Here is a 22,377-nt window from a genome sequence, read left to right on the forward strand (position 1 = left end):
ACTAAAAATAACAGCAAAGAAAAACTCAGAACAAAACATAAGCAGAAATAGAAATAGAGAAATGGTGAATATACATTCAGTTAGCAATTCCAAGAGCTGATATAACTAAGATTGCAAAGTACTCTAAATACCAAGAGAAAAATAAAACCCATTCCTGATTTCAAGCTATACTAATGTGTGTTAGCTGAGCACACCTGTAACCCAGCACTTGGAGGGAACGAAGAAGACTACTATCCCTTCAAAGCCAGGCCGGACTACAAAGAAGACCCTGCCTAAAGAATAAATAAATAAATATAGATACATACATACAGAGAGACAGACAGACATGGATAGATACATATATACATATATAGCCAGTCAACCAAGCAGACCATCAGGTTAGCCAATGTATATCACACCTCAAGCCTGTCTCTCTCACATAATCTATACATGATATCTTTGAGTCTAGAAATAATAATTCTAAATATCTTCTCATACATACTGGTATAACTTGATTTGGAAGAACAGGCATAATGTTCTGTCTGCATACAGACCTGCACACCAGAAGAGGGCACCAGATCTCATTATAGATGATTGTGAGCCACCATGTGGTTTCTAGGAATTGAAGTCATGACCTCTGGAAGAGCAGCCAGTGCTCCTAACAACCTCTGTGCCATCTCTCCAGCCCAACTCTATAATTTTCAAGTTTTTATAGGACAACAGTCATTTTCTACTTTGAGAGAAATGGTGATGGTGACTGAAGCCAGTGTTTTGAGTATGCTAGACAAGAACTTCACTGGCTTATTGGCCAGTAACTCTAGCCTAGAGGGCAACCTCCTGTTTGGAGACAGGCCTTGTCTCAAAAGTAAGATGGAACATGACAGAGGAAGGCACCTGACATTCACCTGTGCAGCCCTTCCCATGTACAAATGGGTGAGTACACTGAAACACAAATGTGGAGGAAGAGAAGGAGGGAGAGGGGGAGGGAGAGAATGAAGGAGGAAAGGACAGGCCATACTGAAACTTATTATTTTTCATGCTTAGTTTTAATAAAAAAAAATTTTTTTTAAATACTATAAACCAAATTAGGTAGCCAGGCGTAACATATGACCTCCATGGTTTTGTGTATACATACCATCAATACTACGGAAATCCAATAAGTAAGTCCTGCTATCCACTTGGTATAGCTGTAGACTCATTTTGGAAAATGTGCTTGTCACAGGATTCTTCCTTCGTACGCGCAAATAATAGGGGTTTACAACCTAGCATTTGACATGGACAAAAACAAAGGCAATCAAGTCAGAACTTCTATAAAGGAATTTTGTCTACAGGTTCCTTTAGACAGAAGGTTAGTTAGAACCCTTGCCTTCTTACCTTCCATTCATAATCCAACTGCTTGATTGCTCTACATACTTCTGCCATGATATCATTTGGTCGACTTTGACTTCTAATTCCCAGATGCCACTTTGCTTTCCGTACACCTTGGTGTTTGGATTTCTGCGGGTTTAATTCATCAAGGGTATGGCGTGCCCGTGGTGTTTCAGCAACCAAGAATGGCACTCTTTCAGGATGGGGCCGAGTTAAATGGTGATCATCAAGGAAAGAATCAGGTGGGCTTGTTGCCAAGTAGAAGTCTTTGGCTTCATTCATTATTCTCCTGTTGTCTATGATGAGGTGGTAGGCAACTGCCAATGGGTCCTGGTGATTTCTGTTGTACAGGCAGCTGAGAACCTCCTCTTCTGAGCACTCAAACTTTTCACACACTTCCTTTAAGGCCTCATCATCAATCATGGTTGAACTATATGATGGATCCTCAGGAAAGAGGTATTTTGGAAGGTCCTGTTTAAACCATTCATGTTCCCTGCGAGAAACAACAGTGTTGGAAAAAAAAGATTTTGAGTAAAACCAATAATAAAAGTAATGCGTTTCAGAAGTTTAGGATATTACACTTAATTTACATTTGTAATCATAGTATATTACTATAGTTCTTTAAACTGTTTTCCTCTTCTAGCTCATACTTCATTGAGTATATTGAGAATAATGTTCTAACCTGCTGCTAGTTTTTAACAACTGATGCAGCCAAATGAAAAGTTATGTATATGTACTCAAATGACAATGACAAAGTACATTTCTTTTCAGCTCAAAAAGAAATTACGTTGTGTGGCTTCAGAGTTTACACTGTTTCATGTTTCATGAAAAGAACTTCCTAACAAAAACAGTATGCAGTATCCTATGAGTTGTTACTGAGAGCTTAGTTCCATAAGCAAATCATACATGTAAAATCTATGCCCATCCTTGCAACCCAGTTCTGTGTGCCTTAAAAGGCCATTCTGATTCGTTTCCTATTATGTGCTGTAATTCCACATATGAAAGGACACATCAAGAACTGTAGTAGAACTTAAACAGCAGGCTCCCAGGTCTGCACCTGCATCGCCATGGTCAGCGTTTTCTACCCCATTTTAAGGATGAAAAATTACCTCAAACATACACAAATATACTTTCAGTTAGATATTTTACACCATCAATTTCACAGAATGAGTTTCCCTTTCCCTGTGGAGCTGAAGCCATGCCACTGCAGGTCTCCTCAGGAGGTGTTTGTTTGTACGACTTTTGTACGACTCTCTACATAGTCCTGGCTGTCCTGAACTCACTATGTAGACCAGGCTGGCCTTGAACTCAGAGATAACCCTGACTTCACCTCCCAAGTGCTGGGATTAAAGGCATTTGCCACTACACCCACCTTCAGCAGGATTTCTAGCATAAGGAGTAAGTGGAAAGGCATGAAGCTAAAAGTCACATATAATCTTATTCCTGATTACACTAATGCTTTTTTATTACTCCTATATTACTTGTATTTCTTTCTTCCTCCAGAATCAGAAAAATGTGTAGTCTGGCCATCAGAAAATCAAAGAAAAAAGGAAAACAAAAATTAAGGGAAGAGGGATGAGTTAATATTGATGGCAGAACAAAGTCTCCAGGGAGTACTGAGTGTTCTTAAAAAACAGCTCACCTCAACTTGAGAAGCATAGCCATCACCATCAGTTATGCCTCTAACTATCAGGTTCAACCACAATATACAACATTACCTATAAAACTCAATTTCCTATAGCTCAAAGTATGTTACTAGAATAAAAATATATCATTAAGAAAATGAAATTTTTCTCATGTCTTGAGATTGAAAAAGGTAGAAAAATAAGTTGGTTTAAAATCACCTGATATTGCCAGACAGTGGTAGTACACGCCTTTAATCCCAGCACTTGGGTGGCAGGGGCTAGCCTGGTCTACAGAGCAAGTCCCAGGTCAGCCAGGAATACAAAGAAAAACTGTGTCTTGAAAAACAAAACATAAATAAAGGAAAGAGAGAGGAAGAGAGGGAGAAATTACCTGATGTCTTTTATTGTAGCCCTCTTCATGGGATCTACCTGCAACATATGCTTCAAAAGGCTGATTACAGAGGGATTTAAATACTGAGGGGTATAAAAAATCCCATCACATATCTTCTTAAAAAGAGTTGGCACATGGTCATCATCAAAGGGGAGGGTTCCACACAGCAGAGCATAGAGGATGACCCCACTGCTCCAGATGTCCACCTCGGGGCCTGCATACAGTCTGGACAGGGAATGCCAACGCATTAGCTACAGTCTCAGGAAGCATTAACTAACATTCTTCAAATGAAAGTATTTTATGAAGAATACAAGAAAACAATATTTAAAGAAATCAATGGTCAGAACATACTATTTATACCAACTGCTGCACAATAAATTATGAACCATGGATCAAACTGTTTCACTACCTTACTATGATCCTCAAACTTTCCTACCAATAAGGCCAAACCTGGAGCCATCATAAAAAATGTTGAATTTGCCTAGAGAGATAAAATTCTCCTTTATAATAAATGTGTGTGTGCGCGCGTGCACTCATGTACATGCCTGTGTGTGCCATGTATATGTTTGTGTATCTGCCATGGTGACTGTGGAGATGACAGGACAACTCTGTGAGGTCAGTTCTTTCCTTCTGCCTTTACAAAAGTTTCAGGGATTGGACTCCAGTCATCACACTTGGCAGCAAGCATTTTACCAGCTCAGCCATCTCACTGGCCCCAATTAAACTCTGTAGTGACAGATTCTGAACTTTTTTCTCCCATTCCTCCTAAAACTCTCACAAGTTCAAGGACCTTGAGGCTGCAGATACAAGCCAAGCTAAGTGGAGGTCACAGAATACTTGAAGCTTCTGTTTGAAGCACTCTGTGGACAAATATCAGAACTTTACCTGCAAACAAGTTCAACCCTCCATTCAAAGTCTGGCTTTAACAGGGAAGTACATCTTTAAAATGACAAATTACTATAAATATCAATCAACACTTTTTTGAAAGTAAGTGTTCCTATTCACCCAGACATCAAAGAAAGACTATCCAAAGCAAACAAATCACATTTCCCTAATGGTCCATTTTATGTATGCCTGGTAATAATGGATCACTTTTTTATTTATATTCCCCATAGTATCTAGGTCCTGAATTTTTTCATACCAAAGGAATTAAGATAGAAAACACGTGCAAAAAATTTTTAATTCACCTAATAATCTTTTGAGTAGTTAAACTTATGAAAATAGAAAATACTACAGTATTTTTGTATTAGGTCCATCAACATTTGAAACATTTAAACAAAGAAAAGTGGTTTGAGTGGATGGTTATTAACATAACAATAAACACTAGTGAATAAACGTAAGCTGCTCAGCTTTCCTCTCATTAGGGTTTCAATAGGAATGACAAAGCGCTGTCTTTCTCTTTGATTTTTCTCTCGGTTTGTGTTTGTTTTTGCAACAGCATCTTACTTTATAGCCAAGCTGGTCCTGCCTCACTATGTAGCCTGCACTGGAAACAAACTCGCATCAGTCTGTCTGTCTAACCTCCTGAGTAAACTGTCTAGAGCGGTGCACCACCAAGCCTGGCCAAAGTGTTGATTTTAAAAATTAAATCCTTTGGACTGGAGAGATGGCTCAGCCATCTGTTCTTACAAAAGCACCTGGTTCAGTTACCAACACCCACACAGGGCGGTTTACAACTGCCTGGGGCACTAGCTCCGAAGGGTGGAAGCGGAGGCTTTGACCTCTGTTGGCACCTGCATACACATACATACACACACAGGACTTAAAGTCTGTTTTTTGAATTAAAGTTTACAACTTCTGAGCAACTCTCTTATCCCAGCTTAATACCCCACTTCCAAATTTGGGAGTGCCTCTTTCTTAACAAACTATTTCTGTCACTAAAAAATGAAAAGAACATTCTTGAGCCAATAATGAGATAAAAGAAAAAATAAATTTGTTTTCACACTACTTAAAAAGCTACCTTATGAAAAATATATGCATATACATTTTTTAATGTACACTGGTGTTTTGCCTGCATGTATGAGGGTGTCAGATCTTGGAGTTACAGTTGTGAGCTGATGTGTAAGTGCTGGGTTTTGAACCCAGATCCTTTGGAGGAATAGTCAGTGCTCTTAACTGCTGGGCCATCTCTCCAGCAACCCTACTATTTTCAATGCTAGCTGGTAATTCAGTGATCAGCATTTTGTTGTTGCTTTGTTTTGTTTTTTGAGACAGTTTCTCTGTATAGCCTGGCTGGCCTAAACTCCATTTGGAGACCAGGCTGGCCTTGTCGTCGCAGTGATCCACCTGCCTTTGCCTCCCTGAGTGCTGGGATTAAAAGCCCACACCACCACACCAGGCAAGTTCAGCTTCTTCTACTGCAGTCTGGCAGATCTGGATCTAGACGGAACAAAAGTGAGGCTTTCTTCTTCCTTCTCCCTTTTTATATCCTCTCGCCCTTCCGCCACCTCATTTTGTCTTGATCCTGGGTCTGCCTATACAGTCCTGCCTCAGCATCCATTCGATGCTCAGGTTATAGTCATCAATTACATCCAGCCAGTCTGGTTTTAGGAAGATGAATTTTTTAATTCATTTCCTAAGACACAAGTGCTTTCCTCATAAAACAGGAAGCTACTACATAAATGCCATCTATTTGATTAATTATGAGACTATCCCTTACATTATACTTGTAACTCTTCTGCTTTCTGTATGTTCTGTTCCGTTTTTTTTTAAGATAGTGTCTTGATAGGTAGCACAGAATGACCTCACGCTCTCAAGTTCTAGAATTACAAACGTGGACCTCTTGTAATGCCTGGCACATGACATTTTTATTTTTTGTCTAGGTAAACCATTCCTCATGAGTAAGTATTTCAATACTCGGGGTCTCAGTGACTTGCCTATCTACCTTTACAACTGACTAGCTTTAAATTCTCCCACCAGACAAAAAAATTAAAGTACTTCATTCTAACTGCTTTAGCATGATTAGCAAACCAACATTCTATAAATGTATTTGTTAATTTACCCACGTTTTTAAGATTTTTTCGTTTTATTAGTGTGTGTGCATGCACGTGTGTGTGTGTGTATGTGTGTGTGTGTGTGTGTGTGTGTGTGTATGTGTGTCAGTGTGCATATGCACACATGTCTGAAACAGCTTGCAGAAACCAAAAGAGAGATTGCATCTCCTGGAGGTAAAGTTGCAAGTAATTGTGAGCCATCTAAAACGTGGTTGCTGGGACCCAAACCCCAGCCTTCTGGAAGAGTTACAAGTGCTCTTAACCACTGAGCCATCTCTTCAGCTCTGTGTATTATTCTTAAGATAGAAAATCTGCAGGCAAGAAAACACCTTTCCTTTCCTTCATTAGTATTCAAGACAACACTTTCAACTAACAAAATCTAAGAGAAATAAGCAACTATAAATACATCAAAAGCAGCATTATGTCAAATACTACCTTCCTGAAATTACTTCTGGTGCAGCATAATTGGGTGAGCCACAGCTTGTTCTTAAAAATTCACCATCTGACATCATGTTTGAAAGACCTAAAAAAAACAAAATACAGACACTCAAGATTTCCCTAGGACAAGAAGAAAATTAAAGCCCACTAAATAACACAGCTAAGTTATACAAACTTATTTAACAAGATTGGCCACCACTTATTCTTTATTTGCTTTAACAGGTCATAGCCTTTATTTCCCAAATAGGCTGCCCTTATACAAAAATGTACAATGTATTTCAATGTCAAGAGTTTAATGAGTATATACTAAACTGCATTTTAGGGCTGGCAGGATGGCTTAGAAGGTAAAGGTGCTTACCACTAAGCCTGACAGCTTGGATTCAATTCCTAAGACCCACATGGTAAAAGAACAAAAATACCCCCAAAAGCTGTCCTCTGACGTGTGTATGAGGAAGAGGAAGAGAGAGCACAAAATAATTAAATCTCTTTATACTCAAGTTTGAGTACATAAGATTAAGAGAATAACTTACTGTTCTCCCTCTTATAGACTCATTTGTCGAATGGGATTCTCAGCAAACCCCATAAACACTATTTGAAGACTGTTACATATACTCATTAAAGAGCTTAAACTGTCCTTACCAAAGTCAGCTATCTTTGCATTCATGTGTGCATCAAGCAGGACGTTTTCAGGTTTCAAATCTCTGTGGACCACCATATGCCTGTGACAATAATCCACACCAGAAAGGATCTGTTGGAACAGACGTCGGCTTTCCTTTTCATCCAACTAGGAAAAGTAGAGAAGGATTTTAAACTGTGCCTTTCAATGGAAACTTTCCTACTTATAATTCTCCAGCTTGTAAACTGCCAAAGCATGAAACCTTCCAAGGGAACATCACCCAGGAGGTACTTTTGAAATGGGGAAGGAATGCATGCAACAACCGACAAACCAAGAGGTTATGGGGACCCAAAGCAGCAGCACAACTTTCTGATCCTATCATCTGCATAGACCACACTTAGAAACCCACCTTCTTCTGTGACTCATGGGCATTTCTAGTAGTTTCAACTTCTATGTGAAACTAGGCATGTTTTCAACTTTAAGTTTGTGTTGTTTAACCCTTAACTTTTTTAATATTTACTGAACCCATTCAATATACTATACAGGTCAGACATTATAACACAGAAATAAATGAAAGGCCCTACTCTAGTTGACCAAAGGCAAAAAAAAAAAAATTGGCTAACAATGGGGAGAAAAACATCACAGAGTAATACAGAAAAGTGTTCCATAGGGTAGATCCAAACCAACAGCCAAACAGGTGCTCCTAATCAAACTTAATGGATGACAAAACAAAAGTCATGCAAGTAAGACAGGGACTTGTAGGAAGGCGGGGTGGGAGTGGGGATGACAGGAGTGGGACAGAGATAAGAGGATAGGGAGTGAGAATAAACAGAATGCACATAAAACAGGATGAAGGTGTCAAGGAACAAATATAATCCATAAGAAAGGAAAAGAATGAATACAGAAAGTGATGTTGGATGGGGGTCTATTTTACATTATAAAGAAGTGACAGGTAAACATTGTAAATGAGCTGCAACACAACAACAGCCTGTGCTCTGAAATTTAAGATAATTTTTAAGGTGTGTGTGTGTACACAGCTGCATACAGGAGCCTACAATGACAAGAATTCTGAGAATGTTGTATCCTCTGGATCTACAGTTGAAAACAGTCTTAAGACACCCCATATGGGTGCTGGGGACAAAATTCCAGAACACTGAGAAGAACAGCAAGCCCTCCTAACTGCTAAGCCATCTCTTCAGGCCCAAGATGTTTTCATTTAAACAAAAGAAAATCCTTAACACATTTACCTTTTGCATGTTTACTGAAAAAAGAAAAACCCTTACACTACAATTAAAATTTTTAAATTTAATCTTCAAAAATAATCTTCAAAAATCTCCACATTTTCAGACATTTGCTCAACGAATGATAACCACTACTGTTTTACACCTGCTCAAGGACAGCGCATTTACTAAATAAGCTGCTATTCCCTCCGCAAGGATTTTCACACAAAATTCTCCGGTAGGTCAAATAAGTTAGCATTCTAAATCCAGAATTCTACACCTTCAATGCATGAATAATTTGGGGACAAAGATAAACCAGCCATTTCTTTGAATGCAGAATTAAAACCACTAATAAAGTATTGTAAGATACCCTTACTCAGGAAAAATACATTAATACTTTTGCAAACTAATACCTTTATTTGTTCCAGTAGATGTTGATAAGGAAAATTATGAAAGAGGGAGAGAAAATCTAACAAATAATAAGTAAAATAACTAGAAAGGTGAAAAGTATTTTGTTTATAAAAATATAGTACAAAGAATGGCAGAGACTAAAGGGAGATGAATCAAGTCAAAGTGTTATTTCCAGCTGCTAAACATCACACATGCAGTCTTTTGTGCCACTTCCTGAAACTGCCGTAGGATGCTATCAGTAATACACAAGGCCCATACAACAAAAGGACGGAGAGACAACACCCATAAAGAGTTTGTGGACAGCAGATAAAGACTCAGCAAAAAGAGAGAAAAGCAAAACCAAAGCCTAGAGGAAGAAATAAACACATCTGCATATGGAACCCTGAAAAAGCTAAGGAAAGAGTTGCAACAGTACTTTCTGAGAGAGAGTGTGGGGTGGCTGGAAACAAGACAGCTGGTCTCTAGAAAGCTTTAAATTCCCCGCCGATGGGGAGTAAGACTTCTGGCTACTCAAGCAAGGCGAAGCCAGATGATTCTCACAGGTACCATGGCAGGGGTACTGCAAGCAGGATAGAGACTAAGTGACAACCAGCATACTAACAGAAGAGACCTCACCTCACCTCCCAACTCAGTTCCAACAGCTAAGCAAATATCTTCAGGAAGAAAGGAAAAACCAAACACCAAATCAAAGAGGAAAGAAATACTTCTGATTGTTAGCAAATGATTCGCCCTACCAAAAGCAACAAGATTCCAACAACTCAACAGGCGAAAGCCACCAGTCAATAAATCTCACACATATATGAGCCTGGCATCTGGTACATCATTTGAAACTTAAATGGACAGCCACGAATCACCAGATATCTGAGGGGAAAAAAATAAATAAATAAAAGACAAATAAAATGAGCAGGAAAAAAAGAGGAGGTGAGCAGAAAGCACAGAAAACAGAACAGTGCAGGAGCGAAAAGACAATTCAAACCAAAAGCTGATCAGGTTACATCTGTGCAGGCAAACAAGCAGCCAGCTAAAGGGAATTTCAGAAATAAGGCAGAGATCTGAGATTTAAACACGTGACAGCTCAACGTGCAGCATCCAAAAGGTAAAACTAAAGACAGCCCCACAATGTAGTACTAAATGACTAGAAATGAGAAACAGGAGAAAAAAGATAAGAAAAGAAGGCATTGGTTAATTTAGGAAGTATTCCCCTAGGGAATAGGAGTGGGGCCTTGAAAGATGAGAAAGGAATACTTTAAAGATAAATTAACCATGATGAGAAATAAGTAAAGATTAACTTGGTTAATGAGTTTGATTCTAATTAAAGAAAAGAGATACACTATGTAAATTGAATGAATAATGCAAATAACTTCAGACTGAAAGTTCCTTTTCAGGCAAGTTCTTTTCTCAGTGCCAGATGTGGGTCTTTTAGAAGGGCCTTATGCAAATCAGATAATATAAGGGTAAGCATGGGCAAGGGACAGTGCCCTGCATTTATATTTATTACTTAAAAGCCTCCAAAGTTCCTTCAAACACTAAATTCTTTAAGTCTAATTCCTAACTCCTTCAAAAAGCTTGTTTCTTACTACTCCAGGTATACCAGAGTTCCGAAACCAAAAAATGAATACAACTACACGTGGCCAGGGTTGAACAGCAAGGCCTCCATCTTTAAATACTTAATAATATATGTTGTAAGGAACACTTATAATGTTTAGGAAGCGTACTAAAAGTGCTTGCATAGGTTGGGCATGCCTTTAATCCCAGCACTAGGGAGACAGAGGCAGGGAGATCGCTATACATTGGAAGCCAGCCTGATCTTGCATTGTGAGTTCCAGGCCTGGCCCCAAGATGACATAGTGAGACCCTGTCTCAAAAAAGAAGAAAAGAAAAGAGAAGGGGAAGGGAGGGGAGGAGAGGGGAGAAAAAAGAAGAGAAAAGAAAAGGAGAGAAAAGAAAAGGAGAGAGACAGAGAGAAGGAAGGAAGGAAGGAAGGAAGGAAGGAAGGAAGGAAGGAAGGAAGGAAGGAAGGAAGGAAGGAAGGAAGGAAGAAAAAAGTTTGTATACCTCAAAACATAAATCTGAGGATTTGAGGATTATGAATTTTGGGGACTTAAATGAACTCTATCAGTAATAGATCATGTGACCCTGAACAAATATTTAACAAATAGGCTCAATATCCATGTCTCTGTAAGTGGGCTCGGGATCATTGCTAAGGTCCTTTCTCTCTAAATAGGCTATGATTCTAAACAAATATATGACGAAGGGAACCTATTACTAAACAGACCTCTGAAAATTGCTTTCTGACATTTTAATGCAATAAGGGGTACAGGAAGTTACAAAATATGTACAGGATTAAATGAGAACTGCTTACCCTTCCATTTTTACAGATATAATCAAATAGCTCTCCTCCTGAGACATATTCCATCACCATGAAAATATCAGATGGTGTACTGATGACCTGGTACCTGGTGAGAGAAAACATTATCTACTAATATTAAAACATGTGTATTCATTCATTCAGTAAAGAGTCACTGAGCACCTATAATATACCAGGTACTGCACTAGATGCAAGGAGACTGGGGGGGGGAACAAAGCCAATCTCCTGTTTTTGTGATGTTCTTGCTCCAGGCGCCAGGAAGCAGACAATAAATAAGCATTATCTAGAGGCAAATCATGCGTTGAAGCAAAGAAAGCAAATGCTTCTGCTATACAGAGTTCTCTAGGAAGGCCACCAAGTACACCTGAGCAGAGCCTAAGGAAGGAGCAGACTAAATTACCCGGACAAAGGTGACCCGTGCAGAGGCCAGGGCCGAGGTAGGTGACCCGCACAGAAAGACAGCAAAGGCCAGGGTGGAGGTAGGAGCCTGCTTGGAATGCTCATGGTAAGGCAAGAGCAAAACAAGCTGCTAGAGAAACAGACGTGACATCAGTCACTGGAGGCCAGAGATGGAGAACTTCACAAGCCAGGAAGAGACATTTGGCTTTTAGTTAACGGAATATGAAAAGCTATGGGATGGTTTTGTGCTAGTCACGTTATTTGCATATTCAAGAGTAAGCAGCAGCGGTCCATGCGAAGAACTGACTGAATGCTGAGAAGCCCAGGCTGCGATAGCAGTCTGTGAGAGGAGAGGTGGTTCAGACCAATGGGATGGTGATAAAGGGCTGAGGACCAGATCAGAGATACATTCTGAAGGAAGAGATGGAATGATGGTGGGAAGAAGGACAAACGGGACTGTTAATGATGCTCCTAAGTTTCCACCCAGGGGGAGGGGAGGAGTTAGGTGGCAATTAACTGCAACGGTGAGAACAATGTGGCAAGCAGATCTGAGGAGGTGAGAGAGATGAGACTTGACCAGCTCCTTTGAAACACCATGTGGACATCCCAGTGAGGATATAAAGTAAGCAGCAGGCACAGGGCCCAGAGGACAGAGATGGGGTCTCAAAGCAAGAAGTGCATGTTTAGGGACCATCGGCATATGTGATATATGTCAAAACACCTTAATAAAGGAGAGATAAAAGCAAAACAATTTTTGAGACAGCCAGTTCACCAGAAAAGTCCAAGCAGCTTTAAATTATGGCCTACATGGTAACATAGTGGTAAAAAAAATAAGTTAGCTGTAAGCCTCACCATGGTAACCATTAGGATGACTGTTCTCCTGAAATACTACATTCCTCAAAGTCTGGTATGAATATAGTCAAGTACAAGCAAAGTTCAGAAAAATCATTTCTAGTGCACAGTCTCTCATGAGCCTAATTCCCAGCATGTAGAAATGTGCAATTTGTACATCAAGAATTTTTTGCTTTTTTTTTTTTTTTTTTTCCTTTCAAGTGGTACTCGAGACCAAACAGGGCCTGGCACCTGCTACAGAGTGTTTGACTAGAAAAATCAACAGTTGGTTCTATACATAAAAACAGAAGCACAAAGTGTTATCAAAAGGGCCTTTGTCCAGACAACAGGAAGGACAAGAATAAGCGTGATATGAACCACGTTAAAACACGAGGGCAGCCTCTGCAATTGGCAGTGAACCGGGGTTCGGTGCTGGAGCAGGAAGAAACCTCCAGCCTCGGAAACAGGAAGAAGGCCAGGCCTCTCTCTGCTTTGCCAGGTTAGGCATGTAACGAAGGAAAGAGCAGGTAGTGGTTAATGAGCAGGGCTTACAGTTTGATTATGTGGGGGTGCCTGAAAAGCTTCAGGTTCTGAATCTCTCTACGGATCTTTCCAACCACATCAAGGCTTCGGATCTTCTGCCGGTTGAGTATCTTCACAGCGACTTTGTGGCCGGTCAATTCATGCTTGCCCACTACAGGGGAATAATTTCAATATGTTAGTACCAGGTTTGCTTGATAATATGCTCTGGCATGTTGTAATAGTAAGCTAAGCACTCTGAGAAAATACTTTGCTCCCCCACCCCCGTTATACCCCTGAAAGTTTAGGCTTAAGGCAGGAGGAGACATACAAAAAGAACTGTTTGATAAGAGAGGTTTTGGGGGAAAAGAAAAGCTGGAACAGTTATGAGAGAAATAAGAAAAATTATTTCCTCTTCTGCGTGCCTACAGGTACTCAAATTCTTTTAACTTCCTATTCATTAACTACTGTACATATAAAATCAAACTCTCCTTGTGCCACTTTCTACAGCTGTTCACAGACAGAGAGACTGGTACCCATTAAATCATATGATAAGAATCCAGACATGATAGCTTATTCCTGGAATCCCAACAGGAAGAGGCAGAAGCAGGAAGACTTGAGAACTTAGGGCAGGCCTGCGCTACGTGGTAACGCTGTGACTCAAAACAACAAAAACAAAAAATCGTATGATATAGAATAGTTCCATCTTCCCCTTAGAAAATGGCATTGCAGGGCTAGGGAGATGGCTCAGCCAATCTGCACGAATAAAAGACGCTAAATTCAAATTCCCACAACCCACACTTAAAAAAAACAAACCAAAAACCTAGCATGATACATGCCAGTAAGCCCAACAATGGGAGAAAGAGGGCAGCTGGGCAGACATGGGGATCACTGGGACTTCCTGGCTAATTACCTAGCTCCAGTTCCAGTAAGAGCTCTTTTCTCAAGGCAGTAAGGCAGAAAATTATAAAAGCAGGCCACGTCCTCTGGCCTGTCATGTGCACATACAAAACACACACACACACACACACACACACACACACACAACGAAGTAAATAAACTCCCCTGTGGCACTGGGATGCTTCCCCTATCATTATCAGTCCCTGTGATTTCCATGTTGTCTTTGTTTTGTTTTGTCTTTAGTTTTGGCTCCCGGGCATGCAACTTACATTTTCAAACAGGTGATTTTAGGCTGAAAGGATGGCTCTGTGGTACCAGTTCAGCTTCTAGAGGACCCAGGTTCGATTCCTGGCACCCACATGATGACCCACAACCATCTACAACTCCAGTACCGGGGACACAATAACCTCTTCTAGCCAGCTTGGGCACTAGCCACACACAGATATATGTGTAGAAAGCACTTATGCACATAAAAATAAATAAACCATGTTTAAAGAGATTGTCTTGTCCAATGCTATGCCCACCCAGACTATCAATGGGCACAGAAAAATTCAGATACTTCTAAGAGTGTACCCTTTCTCAGGAACCAGTCTAGGAGAGAATATAGATCCTATCAAAATGAGAACAGAAAACAACAACAAAATAGACATAATGTCTAATTAACAAGAGCTCTGAAAGCCGGGCACAATGGCACATGCCTGTAATCCCAGCACTCAGGAGGCAGAGATGGGCGGATCTCTGAGTTCGAGGTTAGCCTGGTCTGGAAAGCTAGTCTAGTATAACCAAGGCTACGCAGAGAAACCCTATGGAGGGGAAGGAGGGAGGGAGAGGGAGAGAGGGAGAGGGAGAGAAAGAGAGAGAGAGAGAGAGCGAGCTCTAAAAGCTAAGTGTGCTGGCTCGGGCTTATCTTCCTAGTCTTGGGAGCACTGCTGCTAGTTACAGGCCAATAAGACAGGCACACTGACACAAAAAGCAAACAGACAGGTGTGGTAGTGCATGCCTAAATTGCCAGCATATGAGAAGAGACAGGAGTTTATGGTCATCTTTGACTACAAAGATACCTCAAGACCAGCCTCAGTGACATAAGACCCTGTTCCCAAGAGTCCACCCCCCCCCCCGAAAAAAAAAAAATAAACAGGAATCCAACCCAGCCAGAAAATCAAGGGAACAGACATCCTGGTCTAGACAGTAGCAAATTCAGGTAAAACAACAGAGGGGCCAAGACAGTTATTTTGAGGAAACAGAGATAATCCTAAACCTTTAAAAGTATGAAATATTAAAGCCTGGTGTGGTGGCACACATCTTTAATCCAGGGCTACATCATGAAACCCTGTCACAGAACACCAGCAAGAGAAAAGAAAAAGAAAATAATCTACCGTGTTAGTTAAGTAATTTCTATTTTTGCAGTCATAGGGCCTAAACTTCATCACAAACAACCCAGTCTTCTATTAGGGCCTGCTCCATTGAATATCAGCACAGGTAACACAAGTAAACAATTGAAGGCTGGGGAGAGGGCTCACTACACAAAGGCAGCTGTTGCCAACCTGACATTCTGAGTTTGATCCCGGGGTCCATAGAGTGGAAGAAGAGAAATGACTCCCAGCTGCCACCCTCCCACAAGCACACTGGGGCACAGAGCCCTATATACACATATGTACACATTAGTAAACGTTTTTCAAAAACAGCTGAGGCTCACCCAGAACAGTAGGTATCATTTCTTTTTCATCAACTAAGGACCTAGGGTAGGAGGCTCTGAGAATTCCCTTTGACTCATTTGGGATTATGTACTTACATTTCTTATAAACCAAGCAGCCAGCCTAGTCCATGAGTTCCAGGCCAGTGAGAAACCGTATCTCAATCCCAGCAACTGAAGAGGGGGAGAGGTTGGCGGGCCAGCCTGGTCTACATAGTGAGTTCTAGGCTGCCCAAGGCAACATACGTGATTGAGACCCTCTCTCCAAGCCAAACAAACACAAAAAACAAGGTGGACCCTGCCAGGAGAACAACAGCTTACACTGACCCCTAGACTGTACACACACACACACACACACACACACACACACACACACACACACACACGCACTGCAAGTAAAAACAGATATATGCACATACACATACACAAAAAGCAGTCTGAGTGGTGTCACACACCTGTAATCCCGGCACGCAGGGAAGCAGAGGCAGGTGGATCGCTGGAAGCTTGAGGCCACCCTGGTCTACAAGGTGACTCCAGGTCAGCCAAGGCTACAAAGAGAAGCCCTGTCTCGAGGGAAAAAAAAAAAAAGTCTGAGACAGGAGGTCTGCCATGAGTTCAAGACCAACTGTGGCTAAGGTGTAAGACCATTTCTAAAAAATAAATTCTGGCATCACTCAGTAGGTAAGGTTGTTTGCTGACAAGCCTGATGACCTGAGTTCAATTGCTGAGACCAATATAATGGAAAGAAAGAACCAACTCCTCAAAAGTTGTCCTATGACCTCCACTAACACAGTATAGCACACAGCCATACACATGTACACACATGCACACCTACACACATGCACACACCTACACACACACACACACACACACACTATTTTTTTTTTAAGAATACAGGGATACAAAGAGCACAATGAGACTTCTACAACAGAACAGTTCAAGTCATTTCGAAGGCAGTAAGACAAAGCAATGATGTGACACCATTTTATGGTCAGATACTAAAAACCGAGACTTTAACAACAATGAAGGTCACCAAGCGGTAAGACTCAAGGACATAATTTCAGTAAGGAGAGTAGTATTTCGCCTGCAAACACTAGAAGTCCCCCTCTTAAGGAGGCAACATGAATGAAGCCAATATCCAATCAAACACATACTTGAGCATTTCATCAAACTATAAATAATTAGGACCGTGGAGATTTAAGTTCTCACTTTCAAAACAACTCAAGAGGGCTTTCAGTGGGTAAAACGCTCCAAGCGGGAGGGAGGACCTCAGTTCAACCCCCAGATCTCACATATATGGAAGGTGAGAAAAGACTCCTGCAGTGTGTGTACAAAGCTGTCCTCGAACTCCCACATGTGCTCTATGGCAACACACACACACACACACACACACACACACACACACACACGAACCTGGTGGGGGAGCTACTGATTTTATTTTTTTTTTAAAGCAAGAAAAAAATCACTAAGTTCAACCTTATTCAGACAAAAGCTGAGCACAGTTAAGTAGGGGATGGAAGGGCTACGTCAGCAATCATAAAGCAAGTGGTCATTGAAACCTCCAGCATAGATATTAATGAGCCAAACAGAAAGGAAGCAGCTGAGAAAGTAATATGGTTGGTTTTCTGTCTGTTTAACAGAAATTACCCAAAGTAATTCCTTTTGTTGTTTGTGAAGGGGATGGTTGGAGGAACCCTTAGAACAGTTGAAGGAACCAAACAAACAAAAAAGTTAAAGGTGACAGTGTATTTAAAAAGAAAACACTTTAGTTCTCCAAATTAAACTACGAAGTAAACTAAAAACATGCATAAATGTTTCTCAGTTTATTACAGCTTATTATGTAAGAACAATAGACTGCAAATCTCCTAAAAACTAATTTCAGGAAATAGTTTAATCTATTGTTGTTTCAATACAACAAACTCTTGCAGGGAGACTACGAGAAATGCTGGTATGAACATGGAAAACAAAGTTACACAGGCTTCCACATTTGCCAGCTATTGGAAAAATTAGAAGAAAGATATTCTACAGCCAGTGTGTTTCAGATTTTACTGTTTTCTATTCTTTTCAGTTAAAAAAAAAAAAAAAGTCCAAGGGGAGAGCAACAACACAGGCCCTGACAGATCCAGCCTTTCATGGGCGCAGACTGATTACCCCGTTTCCTTTCTGGCAGTATATGGACAAAGCAGATTTCTGCAGCCCCAGGTGCTGTTCCTCTTGGAAGGTACTTAGACTTCTGACTTGCAAATTCAACCTCCAGCTCTATACAGGTGGCCACAGATTCGCATGGAGCAATGTTGGTAAAGGACCTTCCAGCAGCCCAGCACACAGGAGGTGGCCACACAACTGTAACTGTTAGTATTTAGGGATAACTTTCCATTATTCCCAATATTCCCAAACCAGCGCTCATCCTTATTTAATCAGCCTGAACTACCATTTTAATACCCCAATAGCTCTTTGACTGGCGCTTTCTGTTCTCTTGTGGTCAGCAGCCTGTCCTTACCAAGACACTTGGCACCCAGTGAATGCTACATAAGAGCCTCTGACACTACCCTCTCATCAGCTTAAATCCCACTGTCCAACCCAGCACTCCAAGCACCAAGCCTGAGATTTCTGGATTCCAAAGTTCAGCCCATTTCCTCACCAGTTACTATACAACAGACCACTCATACACACAACACCAACCCTTCACAACGGTATCACTGTCTATCTAAAGTTTCCAGCAACAATTCTATGGCCACAGGTGGGAACAGTCCGTTTCTGTGCTTCCCAAAACAGATGGGAAGAATAATCAGACTACAGTTTAAATCACACAGTCTTCTTAAACAAACAGCGCTTTCTGTAACATAAATCTAGTTGATTTGTATTGTACAATACAATGACGTCATATACCTATTAGTCCACAGCACATGCACCTTGTACACAAACACACTCTAACTGTCACCAGCCTTGGGAGACTAGTGTTACTAACATCATGCTACAGGAACTGAGGCACACAAAGACCTAACTTTTCCACATGGACACAGCTGGTGAGAGGCCAGAAGCTCAGCTCAGATCGGGCTAAAAAAGTCATGCTTCTTCCAAGAGAGGAAATGTTATAGCACTATTTAGACATCTTTAAAATATGTATTTTATGAATTATTACTCTATGTATGGTATGTATGTGAGGGTATGGGGACCCTGGTGCCACAGCACACAGGCAGAGGTCAGAGGTTAACCTTTTCCTTTCACCCAGGCTCCAGGGATGGAACTCAGATCCATCTAGCCTGCACAGCAAGGTTTGTACCCACAGAGCTATCCTGCCAGCCCATAATAACATATTTTTAGGAAAAAAGATAAATCTGGGAACTAGAGAGAGAGAAGTCAGCAGTTAGGAGCTCATAATGCTCTTGCAGATGATCCGAGTTCAGTTCCCAGCACCGACACTGGGCTGCTCATAACTGCCAACACACTCCAGCTCTAGAGAGGCCCAAGACTGCTGGCCTCTGCAGGCACCAGCACTCTCAAGTACAGACCCACACACAGACCCATACACATTAGTTAAAAATAACAGAACAGCCAGGCATGTAATGCCCACCATCAATCCTACCACTCAGGAGGCAGGGGCAGGCAGATCTCTGAGTTCAAAGGCCCCTGGCTTACAGAGTGAAAACCTGTCTCAAATAATAATGATAATAAAATCAACCTTTAAAATAAATCTTAAAAGAAGTTACACAGTATAATGCACATATATGCACCCTTATAACGAAACATACGAAAGTTGAACATATCAGAACATATCAGAAGCATCTTCAGTAAAGATTGAATTTTCCCATACTTAAAAAAAAATTCTAAAATTTCACTCTTTCATTTGATCTTTTCCCTATATTAGAACATAAGCCTTATCTGCTAAAAACCGATTAATTTCAAAATCTTTTTATTCTAGCAAAACACCAATACACATAAAAATGAAAATTATAAAAAAAAAATAGAATTAGTAAAGGGTCTCAAAATGGTCAGCACAATTGTCTAAGGACTTGTTCTCTTATGAGGAGCACAGGGACAGACTAGCCATGTGGAAGTGGCAGTGGCAAGACTGGAGCTACGCTACCACAAGCCAGGCAAAATCCGGAGTCATCAGAGGCTAAGAGGTAAGGGACACATTCGCCACTAACCTTCAAAAGGAGCACAGCCCTGGGGACCCCAGGTTGCACACCTCTGACCTCCAGCCTGTAGGAGAATGGTTTTCTCTTGCTTTAAGCCACCCATCTTTAGCACTGCTCCTGCAGCCCTAGCAGGGTGATGGGCTTATCAATTTAAAAAGTGGCCATCACTCTGAAGGTGGAGGCAGAAGGCTTGAGAGTTGAAGGCCAGACCAAGCTATATGAGAAGAGGGAAACAGATGGCTCAGCAGTGCAAAGCCCAGACTGCTCTTCCAGAGGACCACGTACAAGAGGAATTCAACCCGTGGTCACCCCAGCTGCAGGGGCATCTGACACCTCTCCTCCACAGGCACCTTCAGTCACGTGCCTACAGACAAACACGCAACACATGCAAACATAATTTAAAAAATAATAAATTTTTAAAATAGCATTAGTAACAAGAGTCATATGAAAAAGACTTTTTAAACTGGATTCCACATGCCCATGGTTTCAAAACCAGAGTATAATGTTCATTAGAACAGGGACACAAGTATTCTGCATATGTAAACACATACAATGTGCCTTCATCAATGCTCTGCTGGGAGCTGATAGCTCAGAGGACTTCCCATGACTAGTCACCTGTGGATACGCTTTGCTTCTGAAGCTAAACTGCATCCTTCACGGCCTATCAAGGGTCACCTTCCACAGCCCCATTTCTGGCCTCTAGTATTTCCTATTAGCTGGAAGAGTCACACAGCTAAAAATACTGGAACTGGCTTTCTCAAGTCATGGTGTTCAAGCATAAAGTATATTGTATTTCATGTACAATATGTGAATACAATATGTGGAGGGCTGGAGCCTCCACAGAAAGAGATTTCCCAAACCCAGGAAAGGATGTATATTCTCCCTTCTATACACTCATTGTTTAACAAGGCACTGAGACAGTTTAAAATAAAAATAAAAAAAAAAAAAAACACCTTACACACACAGTATTTCTTTGTGGCAGTTTGAATGTTTGGTTCTTGGTGGACTGTTTGGGAAGGATTAGGTGTGTGTGGCCTTGTTCGTGAAAGTATGTCACTGGGGGTGAGCTTTGAAGTTACAAAACTCACACCAAGCCCAGTATCTGTCTGTGTCTATCTCTCTGTCTGTCTGTCTCTGTCTGGGGCTCCTCCCTGCCTCCTGCTTATGAGTCAGCTGTAAGCTCTCAGCTACTGCTCCAGTCCCGTAGTCGTCTACCTGCCACCATGCTCCCCACCATGATGGTCATGGACTCACCCTCTGAAACCCAATAAAATACTTTCTTTTTATACGTTTCCTTGGTAATGGCATCTCTGCACTGCAACAGGACAGTAACTAAGACATTCCTAATTCCCCATCCCTGCCATTACGGCGCTTGATTTGTACGTGTGCCCCTGGGAAAAAGAGTCATAGAATTTTTCCTCCTGTTTTGTTTTCATTTTCCCTCTTCATGGTTCATCCTTGACAGCTGACTAGTCAATACTACAAACTAGACTAATGGGGTGGCAGCAGATCACTCTGCCATTTGCTAGATCTTAACTTACACACTGGTTAGCCAAGTGTGAAGTAGGTCCTTCAACACTTGTTTCGACTGCCTTTGATCCCCTAGAGCAGGCTGGTTAGCTACACTAGCCAAATGCGTGAGCTCTGACTTAAGGTGAAAAGACCCTGCAAAAAAAAGTGCACTAACGTGCACACACACACACCGATTAAAAATAACAGTAATACACACTTCTCTCTCCAAAGTTTTTAAACGTGTCTCAACCCTGAGGATCATAAAATATTTTTCCCTTTCAGACTAGACCATATCTTAGCTGGACATGGTGGTGCATGCCTTTAATCCCAATACTCAGAGCAGATGGGTTACAGTGTTCAAGGCTATTCTTGTCTACAGAGAATTCCAGGATAGCCAGGGCTACACCACAGAGAAATCCAGTCTTGAAAAACAAACAAGCTAACTAACAATATAGACATTATGTCCTTCAATTTTCCCATCCTTCCCCTCCTCCTTCTTGTCAGTGAGTTCAAGCCCTTTCAAGCCATGGCATTACAGTGTTGCTGATATGACTGCAAAGGTACTCAGCAATGTCTGCCTTCAAAAGTACTGGCAACACTCACATTTCAGCAGCATGATACTTTTAAAAACATAGTATCTCAGGCCTCAAAATAAGTCTACAATGCATGTCAGTCTAAGGATGAAGAAAACTGGGACTCTGGGGGTCTGTAATTTGTCAAGATATACCTATTCTGATGAAGTCCTACTGCTCTGCTGTGGCCACGTCTTTCAACCTATCCACTCTTTCCTACACCACATGCAATGAGAAGGCAGATAGGAGAAAAATCACCCTTCCCCTACCAACCATAAGCAGTAAGAAGGGGAGGAGAGCAGACGGCACAATGTCAGAATCACAACTGTTTTCTCAAAACTGGGCTAAAGATTCTCTATTGAGTAAACTTAGGCGGAGTCAGAGTAATTGCTATTCCCCA

General features: G+C 41.1%; 1 protein-coding gene across 1 annotated transcript in view; it reads right to left on the minus strand.

Annotated features, from left to right (window-relative positions):
* The window catches only part of Prkaa1 (protein kinase AMP-activated catalytic subunit alpha 1), a 31,630-nt gene that overhangs the window by 3,442 nt on the left and 5,811 nt on the right, over nucleotides 1-22,377 (minus strand). The window contains exons 2-8 of the mRNA XM_055601107.1: nucleotides 13,192-13,333; nucleotides 11,404-11,497; nucleotides 7,434-7,578; nucleotides 6,792-6,879; nucleotides 3,364-3,588; nucleotides 1,354-1,840; nucleotides 1,115-1,241 (exon numbers count right to left, since the gene is read on the minus strand). Coding sequence (XP_055457082.1) covers nucleotides 1,115-1,241; nucleotides 1,354-1,840; nucleotides 3,364-3,588; nucleotides 6,792-6,879; nucleotides 7,434-7,578; nucleotides 11,404-11,497; nucleotides 13,192-13,333 — 1,308 coding nt within the window. The remainder of the gene's footprint in view (nucleotides 1-1,114; nucleotides 1,242-1,353; nucleotides 1,841-3,363; nucleotides 3,589-6,791; nucleotides 6,880-7,433; nucleotides 7,579-11,403; nucleotides 11,498-13,191; nucleotides 13,334-22,377) is intronic.

This window comes from Psammomys obesus, unplaced genomic scaffold, assembly GCF_907164565.1.
Source record: "Psammomys obesus unplaced genomic scaffold, mPsaObe1.curated_primary_1811, whole genome shotgun sequence".
In the NCBI taxonomy this organism is placed as follows: domain Eukaryota; kingdom Metazoa; phylum Chordata; class Mammalia; order Rodentia; family Muridae; genus Psammomys; species Psammomys obesus.